The sequence below is a fragment of the Pygocentrus nattereri genome, chromosome 8 (genome assembly GCF_015220715.1).
Source record: "Pygocentrus nattereri isolate fPygNat1 chromosome 8, fPygNat1.pri, whole genome shotgun sequence".
Taxonomy (NCBI): Eukaryota; Metazoa; Chordata; class Actinopteri; order Characiformes; family Serrasalmidae; genus Pygocentrus; species Pygocentrus nattereri.
This window is the reverse complement of record NC_051218.1, coordinates 39,079,200-39,093,085: the sequence shown is the minus strand read 5'-3', so window position 1 is coordinate 39,093,085 and position 13,886 is coordinate 39,079,200. Positions and strand designations below refer to the sequence as shown.

Below are 13,886 nucleotides of genomic sequence, written 5' to 3'. Positions count from 1 at the left end.
TTCTATGGGTTTGCATCCTCCATTGTTTGACTGCAGTGCTAAAATATATGGGCATGAAATCAGGCAAGTCAATGCTGTTGGTATAATTGACATATCAAGGCTAGCAGTGAAATCATTCAATCAATCTCTTCCATCTAAACACTCTGATGATATTTGAAAGGATGTAAACCAAAATGTTAAAGTGTGAAAGACCAGGGGTCTCAAACCCAATTACCTATGGGCCACCTGTATGGTCTCTTCAAAGGGGAGCCAATTGAAAAAATGCATCCCATAATTTTGTAAGTATTAATTTTAACTGTATTCTGTTAGTATTTTTATTCCATTGTATAATTATTTTTAAAAGATTTGTATTATTATTATTATTATTATTATTATTATTATTAGTAGTAGTAGTAGTAGTAGTAGTAGTAGTAAACAAAATCAAATAAATATACATTTAAAAGTATAACTCTATGGGATGTTTACCATGATAGCATCATTTTCCTGCTGAACACGAGTGAAATTATTGAGTGAAGTGTAGGCAAAGTGATTCAATCTGCATTCTCAGTGGATTCATTTGATACATCCATTTATTTATAAATTCTGATAAGTTGTATCTGTTTTTCAGTCATGAATGTATCCACAGAGGCAGATTTGACACATGATCACTCTAAATTAGAATAAAAGCTAAGTTTCTTAGCTAATAGCCATATTCCGCCAGTTTTTCATTTCAATAATTCTTGTTTCCTCTGTTATCACTTTAAACATAGTAAGGATCGATCTAAGTGGATTTTACATAGCTTATGTTGGGTTGCCACCCATAGTGTCTTGTGGGTGAAGCAAATGTATCCATCAGATGTAAACATTTTGCAACAGAAAAAAAAAAAGATTTGTGGGCTGGATTTAAGGCTAAATTGTAAACATTTGATACATCACATAAAGATGGCAGGCTAGTATCATCGCTGTCTAAAACCAAGCATTAAGTAAAATAGCACCTTCACAGGAGAAGAAAAAACCACTCTTACCTTTCAACCTAAGTGAATGTGAAGAGATTTTATTCCAAGTGATTTTAGAGCATTTCTATTGGTTCATTCATGGTGAAATTTCCACACAGCGTAAAGGACAGCTGGTGTGTTGGAATGATATAGTAATATAAACGTCAGCAAAATGGAGATACATGGTTTTCTTTAGACAACGACGGTTTACTGTAACCCCACCTTGAAATATTTCCAATGATGGACTAACTCTGATGTTTAGAAACTGTTATAATCATCATTCTACAACCATCGCTTTGTGTGGACAACATTCTATGCCTACAATTGTAATGTGATTGTCTCATCCAATTCTTTGACCCTGAACTGGACTAGCAGTGTTGACAAGAATCTAGTGACCATAGCTAGCTCACCTTGCAGTGTTAGCTGTTTGGAGAGTTTGGTGGCGATGTCCATGCCATTCTTCAGCCAGGACAGCTGTGGGTCAGGAATGCCCTCAGCATGACACCTCAAACTGGCAGTGACCCCAGGCTCCCGTGCCTGGCTCTCAGGATACACCCGGATAACTGGGGGTACTGAGGGAGAGACAATAACATAGACAGAGTGTTGGTGAATGAGTAAGCAAGTGAGCAAGAAATGAATGAGGCTTTGTGGCCTCCTGGTTGCTGAGTTTGAAAGGAGAATGAAAGCCTCTTTCTGGGATGGGATGCCAAGCTCATTTAGAATTCCCATCACACACGAGCGCACTATCAATGACACGGCGAAAGCTTTCCAACATCCTGTGTGTGGCACCAAATCGGCTCTGTGTGCTCACCAGTGCAGCAGCAGCCAAACAAATGAGCTAGATAAATAGTAAAGAAGACTGTTGTTGAGGAAGCATTGATTTTTTTGAACTGAGGACCATTGATTTCAGGAGCTTTCTTTCAGGAAGAGAGGTGCACTGGGACAGAGGAAGCAAAAAGCAGAACAATTAATCATCTTTCCTTCCTCTAACAGGGTCCCTTTGTACAAACTCTTCCTCTCCCAGGAGAGAAAAGTCATTTGGAAGTTAGGGTCATGGTGTGGTGGCACCTCAGGAACTTGGCAGTCGGTTAATAAAACGTTTGCAAAATGGGCCCAAAAGCAGGAGGCTGGTTCAAGAGTGTCCAAACTTTTTTTTTTTTTTTGGATCAACTTTTTATTCTGTTGTACATGGAGGGAAGGTAGGGAAGGCAGGGAAGGCAGGGAAGGCAGGCAAGGCAGGACAGTGACATACAGTGTTAGGAAAACACACAAATCAAAGATAAGACAATACAAACGACCAGACAATAATCATTGCATCATTTGGTACTACTTTAGAATAAGACTACCCTTATGAGTGGTTTAAAATTAGTTTATTACTGGATATTAATTACATCATAAACACCTTAAAGATCATTAGTTAACAGTTATAACATATTAATAAAAGGGGAAAATGTTAGCCATTTCATTTGATAATGCTCACTGATGAAGAAGACAAAATAAGATCATCAACCAGTGAGAACTGTGGTTTATCTACACACTTTAAAATGATGGTTCTGTAAGGGTTCTTTAGTAATGAAATTTGTTCCATATAGAACCATGAACACTCAAAGAACCCTTTGTATGATTAAAGGGTTCATTGCATCGTGAAATTTAGAACCCTTTTCAGCACATTCTTCAAGAATGCTTTCATGGTGCAAAGAAGTCTTCAATCATGAAATAGGTACTTTGAGTGTTCATGGTTCTCAACAAATTTCTTTACTAAAGAACCCTTAAAGAACTATCATTTTTATAAATATAAATGAATGCGGGTTCACTATTAGGCAAATAACAAATCACTGTTTTCCTCTTTATTTGTGGGTTATAACTGCTTTTTAATCATTTTTAAAGGGTTTTATGGCCTAATTAATAACCATTTATAAGCTGATTTTAAACCATTTATAAATGCTTGATAAGGGTAGTCTTATTTTAAAGTGGTACCCATAATTTAATTAGAAACTAAAATTCTTTCATTTAGAGTTACATAAATTACTAAATGACTGCTTTGCTTTGTTCGGCTTAGTTGTTAGATGTTTCATTCAAACTACATTTTAAAAACTAGACATCTGGACTTTCATAGCTGAAAACTGTGGGACAATCCAAGGTGGTAAGACCGTTTTGGTAGTGGTAAAACCTGCCTTTAGCAAGAAAACAAGGGTTGTGTCATCATTTGAAAAACCTTTCTTGAAACCCTTAATTCAGATGGTGAGTTCAGCGAAATGATGTTGCAATGAAGGAGCAAAATTATGTTCAAATTGAGAATTCTCAACGTCAAATCAATATCGCATTTATGATCGCAAGTAGACAATGTTAGCATTTAATATGATTTAAATCGACTTTTTCATGCTCTGCCCACAAAAGTGCTTTTTGTAACAGTTGTTGTTTGTCATGTTTTACAGAACTTGACTAGAGTCGTACTTGAGGTGCAACTCAAAATTGCCAGAGGCTTAAGACTCATCAAATTTCAGTATGGCACAAAAAGAAACAAATAAATAAATAATTAATTAGGAGTCTAGACAAATGTTTGAATAAAACTTGACAAACTTGTGCCTGTCACCTGTCCGGTTTGCTACGGTTATAGGGTGTTATTAGGCAGTGTTGTTCTCCCGCAGCTCACATCAGCATCATATTCGAGATGATTTTAAACAACAAGCCTTTCATTTTAGAAAACCCTTTAGTCTGAAGCACTGCATGCAGTAAATGCTGTGTTAGAAGGAATAACATCAACCAACCTGCCTAGGATGTAGTTTGGAAAGTGAATAGCTAGCACAATAGCTCATCTAGCTGAAGTTTATTGAATTAGACACCACACTGATTTAACATCTGTAGTGTTGAAAAAAAATGCTGTTTAATTAATCATATTTACAAAAGCTAGAAGATGCAACAGTGTTCACTGTCTTCAAGCTGTAGGAAGCTGAACATGTCAATTGGGGATTTCCACACATGCATTGATGTTAGCCAATCAGGAGTGCAGAAAAATACTGGAGGATGTGGCCAATTGAGTGGCCACAAAATTAGCACATTGCTTTAAAACAATCAGCCACATTTTCTCCAAATAAAAGCTTCATGCTTGGGTAATACAGCATAGGTGCTAATTTTAAGTCAATTTTGACTTGAGGAGTCATTTTGAAAACTTCAGAATGTTCAGAATACATAAATCATGGACAAAGACCAGCTTTAGTGAGTATCAGCTAAGTTCAGTGATAAGTTTGTTCCAATATTGAAAGCCAAAAACATTAACGCAGCATGACTTAGCCTTATGGGCATGTTTTGATTTTAAGGAAGGATATGTCAAGAGCCCTGAAGTTGAAAACCAAAGCTGGTGTGCAGGTCTATAGTGCAGAGGTAGTAAGAAGTTGATATCTTTGAAGCTTGAAATGTGGGAAGTAAAGCTTTGTCTCTGATTTTTACCTCCACATGAGGCCACTGGTGTGATATCTGTAAAGAACTTCTGGAAGTTAAGGACCCGTTCTGAATGCTGAAGATTTCTGCCTGTATTAGCTTCCACACTGAGAAGCTTTATTGATATACAATATATAGACAAAGGTGTTAAACCATTCCTAATTATTGATTTCAGGTGTTTCAGCCACACTAATTGCTAACAGGTGAATAAAATTATGCATATGGTCTTGCAGTCTTGATAGACTGCATTGTGCCAGCTGTAAAGTTTGGTGGAGAAGGGATAATGCTATGGGATTGCTTTTCAAGGGTTGGCCTAGACCCCTTAGTTCTAGTTAAGGGAAATCTTAATGAATTAGCAAACCAAGACACTTTGGACAAATGCTTCCAACTTTGTTGGATCAGTTTGTCGAAGACCGTGTTCTATTCCTGCCTGACTGAGCCCCAGTGCCCAAAGAAAGGTCCATAAAAGAATGGTTCCGTGAGTTTGGTGTGGAGGACCTTGACTGGCCCACACAGAGTCCTGACCTCATGGATTTAGAGTGGAATGTCATATTCCAACATTTTTGTTGTTGCTTCAACAGTTAATGCTGTGTGTAGTGATTATTTTTTTAACCATAAAAATAAAAAAGTGGTTAATAATTATAATGTAAAACAATACTACAACTTTGCTGAGGGGCATAGTGCACAGAGGTCACCAACTTTCTGCAGAGTCAATCGCTACAGACCTCGAAACGTCATGTGGTCTTCAGATCAGCTCAAGAACAGTGTGTAGAGAGCTTCATGGAATGGGTTTCCACGACTGAGCAGCTGCATCCAAGCCTTACGTCTCCAAGCGCAATACAAAGCATCAAATGCAGTGGTGTAAAGCGTTGCCACTGGACTCTAGAGCAGTGGAGACGTGTTCTCTTGAGTGACAAATCACGCTTTTCTATCTGGCAATCCGATGGACGAGTCTGGGTTTGGCAGTTGCCAGGAGAACGGTACTTGGTGTGGTGTTGATTTTAGGAGTTGGGCTCAGCCCCTTATTCCCAGTGAAAGGAACTCTTACTGATTTAGCAGACCAAGAGATTTTGGACAACTTCATGCTCCAAATGCTTCAAATACTTACATAATCAACTACACTGCAACTTCAGGCATCGAAGGATTAAAACAATTGTACAGTAACTCATCTTCAGCTGTGGACCTTAAGACCCAACTTGTCACATACAGTGATGGATTCAGTGCAAAGCCAAGGTCAATGTGAAGAGTGCCAGCTCTGGCTGCTTGCCAGGTCACTGCACAAAGGCACAGGTATATCTCAGACAAGTGTGTGAGCAGGCGGGACGTATGATATTGAATGTGACATGTAATGCTGGCTCTGAGTTGACAGATGTATTATTGTCAGCTCTAATTGAGGCCAGCGAGGAGGAGAGTGTGGCAGACTGATGTATTAGACTGAGGACACTTAGAGGGGAGCGTGTGCTTCCCTTTTTTTTTTTTCTTCGCTGTGTGTGTGTGTGTGTGTGTGTGTGTGTTAGACTGCCACAGTAGGGGGTGAGTACATCCTCTGCCATCTGCTCCTGTTTCCTGTCTCCCCTAGGTGTGAGCTACGAGTTAGACAGATTGAGAGGAAGACAGTAAGTCAGATAGATAGATAGATAGATAGATAGATAGATAGATAGATAGATAGATAGATAGATAGATAGATAGATAGATAGAGATTAAGATGAAACTGAAAGTAATTTTCTCACTGACATTCCAGTGAAGCAACAGAAGCTTATTAGCCATTAGCAGTAGCGAACTAGGACTATTAGAGCTATTAAAATTAGTCCATTAGAAATCAACACACAATTAATTGATTGTACTGTTAGTTCTCAATTACATTCCTGGTTAATTCTGGTTCCTGAAGGCCTTAACTAATGGGAGAGTTGACATGGCTGTATCTACCTAGACATAATAGGGAAAAAAAGTCTGTAACTGATAAGTTTCCTCTTCACTGAGATTTTAAGCTAAGTAACAATTACTACAACATTTGTAGAGTTTAATAACAACAAGCATGATGATACTGCTAACTACAGTCACAGAAAAAGGTCCCAGAATTATTAGCCCTTCTGTCAAGGTCTAGAAAGCCCTAAGGGTTCTCCTCTGGCATTTAGCACTGTGCAAACTGCATGTATAAATCACACTTCAAACTGAAGTGCTAAGCATCTCATACAGACTTGCGTAAGTGGATTTTGACATGGGATTTCATAATGCTATCTATAGAAATTAAGAGAAGTACAGTGCATATCTAAAAGTACCAGTAAAAAGAGTAAATGGGCTAGTAATTCACTAAGGCCTTCAACATATTTATATTTCAGCCACGACTGGAACGGTAGGCCCTGAGATGAGCAATATCATTGGCTACCAATTAACAATGCTAACATCTTGATACAAATAGACTTACCTTTAGTCTTTTTCTGCACATAAAAAGGAATAAAAATATCTCTGACTGAACAGTTTTCACTCTAGAAATGTGTATATTAAAATGATTGCATTAATATTAAATTACCTGCCAAAGACTAGACTTGTTAAATGGAGTGAAATATCTCTCTCTCTAGTGATGCTTTCCTTTTTTGCCCACCTCCAGAGCTGATTATTCACTCTGCCTCACTGCTCGGCTGACTCTGCCTTTGAGTGTGTGATTAAAATGATCGGTTTAAAAAATGCTTATTTTTCAGATTCAAGAATCAGGTTAATAAACACTGCTACCTCAGTACTGGTCTGACCACCCATATTGTGCTGAAGGCATTCTTACAGCCAGTGCTAGCCTACCTAGCAATACTCAGCTACCTATTTGATACTGCAATGCAAACCTATGCTATGTGCCAAGCTGTCTGTGGGTAGACCACCCATGCATGTCTTAAGATAAGATAGACTTTTATCATCCCACTGGGGGAAATATGCATTGTTATAGCAGAATACACAGGAAGCAGATAAAGAGCAGTAAGTAGACAAAGATGTGCATCAAAAAAAAGATATACTATAGAAATAAACATATAAACAAGGTGTCTGTATAAAATAATATATATATATATATATATATATATATATATATATATATATATATATATATATATATATATATATATATAAAAAGTAAAAATAGGATTAAGAAACTATACAAATGTACAGCTTACACATGCAACTGTATGGATATTGCACATTTCTGAGCAGGTAATGACTGGATATTGCACAGAAATTGGAGATATTGCACAGTAATAATTAGATATTGCATAGAACTTGTGTATGTATTGCACTTGTACCAATCTGTCAACAGCAGATATTGCACATTTATTAGAGGTAGGATAAGATACAGGTCTATGTAGTGTGTTCGTGATAGAGTGCACTATGAGAGAGTGAGGTGTGAATCCATAGTGTGTTTGTGAGAGAGTGTCTGAGTCTCTGCTTGGGGAGGTTTTGATTGTAAAGCCGAACAGCAGTGGGGAGTATCAGGGCTCAAACAGGTATTGTGTTGGATTTAATTATTTGCTTCTTTTGAATTAGTTACTAAGTGACCATGCTGTGTCTGACATTATCAGGTGGTAAAATTAGCTCTGATAATTTGCTATGGTCAAGGAGTGGTGACGGGTCTGGGCTTGCATTGTAAGACCACACAGTGGTGTGGCGAGAGAGGGAGAATGAGAAGAGTGAGAGCGAGAGAGAAAACAGCACACTAGACTGCTTCTAAAAATGGATGAAAGCACAGACAAAATTCAGATTGCTGCTATTTAGCTATGTGATGTACAGTGCCTCGCCCAATTTTACATACTTACAGCATCACAAACCACATAAGCAAGTCTGTTTGAGATTACTTAACAACTCAACATGGTTTGAGGCCAGTGATTGAGTTCAGCATGCATTTTTCACAATGATTAATGCTCACGTATAAAATATCAATATGTCTTAGCTACATTAGCCTTGTGTCTCCAATACAATACTAAAGAAGCAAACTTCAGACACCAAACACGTCTTAGCTGATTGGCTACATCTAGGTTATGTGAAAAATTTGCTTAATTATTCCTTAAATAGAATGGCAGTTGATACTGTTGTATAGATATTATAGCATATTATAGTATATTTTATTTATCTGTAGCTAACCAGTACTATCCTCTTAGGTTTCATTCTGCACTTTGGGTGATGAGGGGGTGATTTGACTCCATTTCCAAGTCAAGGTAGAGTTCAAATTGTGTTAAATTACGTGACACAATATTCCAAGTCTGAGCTGAGTCTTGTGTCACTGGGGCTTGAGACAGAGTCAAGTCTTGAGAAAATGGGATTCAAGTTCAAGTTGAGTTACTTACTCAATGGGGTTTTAGTCTGAGTCAGGTCTTTGGTCACTAGGCCACTAAGTCCAAGTCAAATCACGAGTTACTAGAGTTAGAGAGTGAGAATATCTTGAGTCACTAGTCTGAATTGAGTCTTGAGTCACTAGGGTTAGATTCCAAGTGGAGTCTTAAGTGACTAGAGTTTGAGTCTGAGTCAAGTCATCGTTCACTAAGGTCTGAGTCCGAGTTGCATCTTTTGTCACTGGGGTGCAAGTCTGAGTCGAGCCTTGAGTCGCTAGGGTTCAAGTCTGAGTCAAGTTTTGTCTCACTTAAGTTTGAGTTTCAGTTAAGACTTGAGTCACAAGACTAAGTCAAGTTATGAGTCCCTGGGGTTTGAGTTCGAAACGAGTCTTGTCTCACTGGAGTCCGACTTGACTTGAACTCAAACTTGAGTGAGTTAAAACTCGACTGGGATGAGTTTTAACTCACTCAAGTTTGGGTTCAAGCCAAGTCTTGAGTCACTGGTGTGCAAGTCTGAGTCAAATCTTGAGTCTCTGGGGTTTAAATCCAATCAAGTTTTGACTCACTAGGGTCAGAGTCTGAGTTGAGTCTTCAGTCACTGGGGTGCAAGTCTGAGTCTAGTCTTGCATCACTAGAGCTTAAGTGCAAGCCAAGCTTTGACTCACTGGGCTTCAAATCTAAGTGTTCTTGAGTGGGTTTCGAGTTCTAGTTGGGTTTTGAGTCACTGGCATGCGAGCTTGAGGTGCATATTGAGTCACCAAGATTCAGATGAGGTTTAGCTCAGTTTTAAAGCTTTAAAAGGAACCTTATCTGTAATTTACAGTTGGATTTGCTGACAGCTCCAGTTAACTTAGCTACTGCGCTACCTAGAATGCTGCTATCTAAACAACATGCCAGCCAACCATTTGAAGTTGCTTTCCCTCTTTTCTTTAATTACCACACTTACTGCTTCACTTTGTCCTTCATTCTGAATTTATTCTATAATAAAAGGCATGTTATTTACACCATATCAACTCCCATCTTTGCCTGATGTTAAATATTTGTGCAACAATTGCTCATTAGTGCTTTAGCATTTCATAGTACATTGTGATCTTTGCAGCTCAACTCAGCAATTCTTTCACATTAAATGAAAAAGTTAATTGTGTCAGTTGTATTAAGGCCAGGACATCAACCAGCCTCCATGAGTCAAAACGATGGATCCAAAAAGCCTTGCTGCTACATGAGGATTTAAATGACTACTTTAAGGCTATAAGCCACTCTGGCATATGTTATTTAAGACCATCACTTCAGCGATGCAGCCTCTGCAACCCAGTGATGAAGCAGAAAATGAGCTCCGCACAATATACGCCATGGCTCCTGGTTGTCATGGTGCATAATTTAGCAAGATGCTGGCGGGAGACCCTGCCTGCCTGCACTAAAGGGCCAACATGTGTCATGCTAATTAACTTTTCCTTCCCCACATCCAAAAATCAATGGCCTGACAACAGCTCCTGAGGCCAGCTAAGTTGTTTTTCAGCCAATTAAAATGTGATCTTATCATTAAGCCTACTTTGATTGGCATGAGCTTTAAGGTCATTAATATGAGTGTGCTGGGAGATCACAACGTGCCGGGCACATTCAGACCAACATGGAGGAATTAGTCAGTAACAAAGTGATGCTTTTCAGTACTTGTCATGCAGCTGCTGACACAAAATGGGACATGTTTCTCTGTAAATATCTCTTTTCACTTTCCAACTCCAACTTTTTCAGATGGAGCTGATTAGCACATCCAACATGACTTAATGAATCTGCTGCACACATCTGAGTGTGCCTGAGGTGTGACAATATAACACACCATTTTAAAGGAAACGTAGTGAAATCACTCTCAAAATACTCAAAAGACAGTGGATGACTTTAATATTAAGCTTAATTATAAGCATTTGGGATTGATAAAGCTTTCTTAAAAGCTTTTAATCAACCACAGTCTTCAACTTGCTGAACTCTCATTTTACATATGCGCACTGGCCACTTTATTAGAAATGCCTACTTTATAGGTCCACATATATACAGTAGGTACAATTACAGACTCAAGTCCATCTGCTGATGGACAGTTTAGTATGTGGCATGGGCATGTGTATGTGGGGTGTGTGCATACATGTGTGTCCAGTGTAACAGCAGCAATCAGCACATTGTGGCTGCTGCTTTACATATTTTTTGTACCGTTTGTGTTATCTTTGTAATTTATTTTGTTTTGAACTTTTCTTAGACTTTTTTCATCTTTGACCATCCTTTGCATTGCAGTAGTAGAATTTGGCCACTTGCTTGTGGACCAGGGGTTTTGTACTTTGGCAGTGCAGTTGGGGCCAGGCCATGAACCAGGGACTTTGCACCATCACAGTGGAGTTTGACTGGGTCACAGTAGAACTTTATTAGGTTGCAAGCAATGTCACTTTTCACAGTGGGACCAAAACCTGACTAGATCATGAGCCAGGGACTTTGCACTGGTCCTGGGAAGTTTAACTAGGCCACAAGCTGGAGACGTTGCATCATGACAGCAGAGTTTGATGAGGTCAGGAGTGGGGAACTTTGCACCGCGACAGTGAAGTTTGACCGGACCAGGAGCCGGACTTTGCACTATGACATTAGAGTTTGACTAGTTTGCAAGCAGGGTCACTTTTCACCTTGGCAGCAAAGATTAACTACAGTATGAGCTGGGGATATTGCACTACACCGGTGAAGTCTGGCTAGCCAGGGTTTTGCACCATGACAGTGGAGTTCGACTGGGCAATGAGCGGCGACCTCAGTCTCTATCTATGAACCAGAAAAGGAAGGGATTTCTTGTGGCCAGTGAGGGCATATTTTCAAACGGAATGTTTCTATATTTTCATAAAAGCATACTCAAATGTTTATAAATGAACCTTTATGCAAAAGAACACATTAGCAGTAGAATTTATTGGTTCATAAAAAAAAAGTGTGCTGGAGGAACAGTGGCTGACTCACTTCATTAGCTCACATCTCCATAAAACATCAAATCCTAGCTTAGCAAAGCTTTTACTATGAAAATCCTATGAAATTGGTTTGCATTGGTCTGTTTCTCTTACTAAAGTGTTTGTGCCAAGAGGTCAATTCAACTAGGGGTCATTATTACTATATTCAATGGTGGGGCGACGCCCTAGTACTTTGGAAAAAGATGGGTCAAATGTCTGTCAACGAATTGAAATGATCATGTTGAAACAGGCTAGAATGTTTGAAAATTTGAATGTATCCATGTTTATTGCTTATTATGTGAATGTGTGAATGCTATTACCTACCATTAACCTGCAGGGTGTGTGTCTGGAAAAGCTGCTCATAGCCATCGGCATGGCAGGTGTAGTTGCCCATGTGAGTAGTGGTCACTTTGGTGATGTACAGACTTCCATCATCTCCAAAGTCCTGCAAAGCAAACAAATCAGGCTCAATGACAGCAAAATCATAAACAGCAGCCCAACAGTGTGGACTACCACAGCACTCTTCAATCACAATCAGGCAAAGTTAAAGAACAAAAAAGGACAAGTGCAGGCATCTGCATAAATCTGCAAATAAAAGAGCGTGAGCATCATCAAGCATTCTAATTTAAGAGTGCAGATGGAGAGAAAGAACGGCGCTGGTATTGTATGACTTTTCAAAAGGACAAAGAGAGAGAGAGAGAGAGAGAGAGAGCAGAAAAGAAAAAGAGAGAAAGAACAAGAAAGAGAATAAAGAAGAGAGAAAAGAGGAGAGAGATACAGAGAGGGACAGAGAGATGGAGGGGAGAGTGACATAGAGAAAGAGAAATGTAGAGAGGGACAGTAAGAAAGAAAGAAAGGAAGTGAGAGAAAAAGAGGGGTTAAGGAAGCGAGAAAGGAAAATGGAAAGAAAGAAAGAAAGAAAGACAGAGAGAGAGAGAGAGAGAGAGAGAGAGATGGGAGGGTGAGCAAGAAACAGAGAAAGTAAGAGAGAGAAGGAGTGAGAAAAATAAATCCAAAGGGAGAGAGAGTGAGAGAGATGAAAAAAGAGAGGAAGAGAGACAGAACAAGAGAGAGGGGAGTAGTGAGAAGCAGAGAAATAGAAGGAAAGAGAGAGAAAGAAAGAGAGTGGGGGACTAAAAGAAAGGGAGAGAAGGTTTAAGAGAATGAAAGAGAGGCAGAGAGAGAAAGTGAGTGAGACAGAAAGAGAGTGAGGTAGAAAGAGAGATAGAGAGAAGAAAAAAGGGCATGAGAGAGAAGAAGAGAAAGCGAGGAGAGAGAGAGAGTGTGTGTGTGTGTGAGAGAGAGAGAGAGAGAGAGAGAGAGAGAGAGAGAGAGAGAGAGCAGAAAAGAAAAAGAGAGAAAGAACAAGAAAGAGAATAAAGAAGAGAGAAAAGAGGAGAGAGATACAGAGAGGGACAGAGAGATGGAGGGGAGAGTGACATAGAGAAAGAGAAATGTAGAGAGGGACAGTAAGAAAGAAAGAAAGGAAGTGAGAGAAAAAGAGAGGTTAAGGAAGCGAGAAAGGAAAATGGAAAGAAAGAAAGACTGAGAGAGAGAGAGAGAGAGAGAGAGAGAGAGAGATGGGAGGGTGAGAGAGAGAGATGAAAAAAGAGAGGAAGAGAGAGAGAACAAGAGAGAGGGGAGTAGTGAGAAGCAGAGAAGTAGAAGGAAAGAGAGAGAAAGAAAGAGAGTGGGGGACTAAAAGAAAGGGAGAGAAGGTTTAAGAGAATGAAAGAGAGGCAGAGAGAGAAAGTGAGTGAGACAGAAAGAGAAAGAGTGAGGTAGAAAGAGAGAGAGAGAGAGAGAGAGAGAGAGAAGAGAAAAGGGCTTGAGAGAGAAGAAGAGAAAGCGAGGAGAGAGAGTGTGTGTGTGTGTGAGTGAGTGAGAGAGAGAGAGAGAGAGAGAGAGAGAGTGAGGCCTTTAAAAAAATGGGAATCAACACAGATTGCATTTGCATCAGTTCTGCTATGTTAAAGAACATTTGCAAGCCACAATCAGAGAGACAGAGAGAAGAGAGAGAGAGAGAGAGAGAGAGAGAGAGAGAGAGAGAGAGAGAGAGAGAGGATAAAAGAAAAAGAAAGCAAGAAAAGTTCAATGTTTATGAGAGAGGACAGACTCTGAGAAGTCATCCTCGGAGCCAGAATTATCTCTGGTAAATTGTTTGCTGCTGCGCAATCCATTTCTTTCATCTGATAAAGGAA

General features: G+C 39.3%; 1 protein-coding gene across 4 annotated transcripts in view; it reads right to left on the bottom strand.

Moving 5' to 3' along the window:
- Positions 1-13,886, bottom strand: part of fstl5 (follistatin-like 5) — a 242,777-nt gene that overhangs the window by 43,349 nt on the left and 185,542 nt on the right. For all 4 annotated transcript variants that reach the window (XM_017692046.2, XM_017692048.2, XM_017692047.2 and 1 more), the window contains 2 exons: positions 12,010-12,130; positions 1,385-1,546 (listed from right to left, as the gene is read on the bottom strand). In XM_017692046.2, the coding sequence (XP_017547535.1) occupies positions 1,385-1,546; positions 12,010-12,130 (283 nt within the window). The remainder of the gene's footprint in view (positions 1-1,384; positions 1,547-12,009; positions 12,131-13,886) is intronic.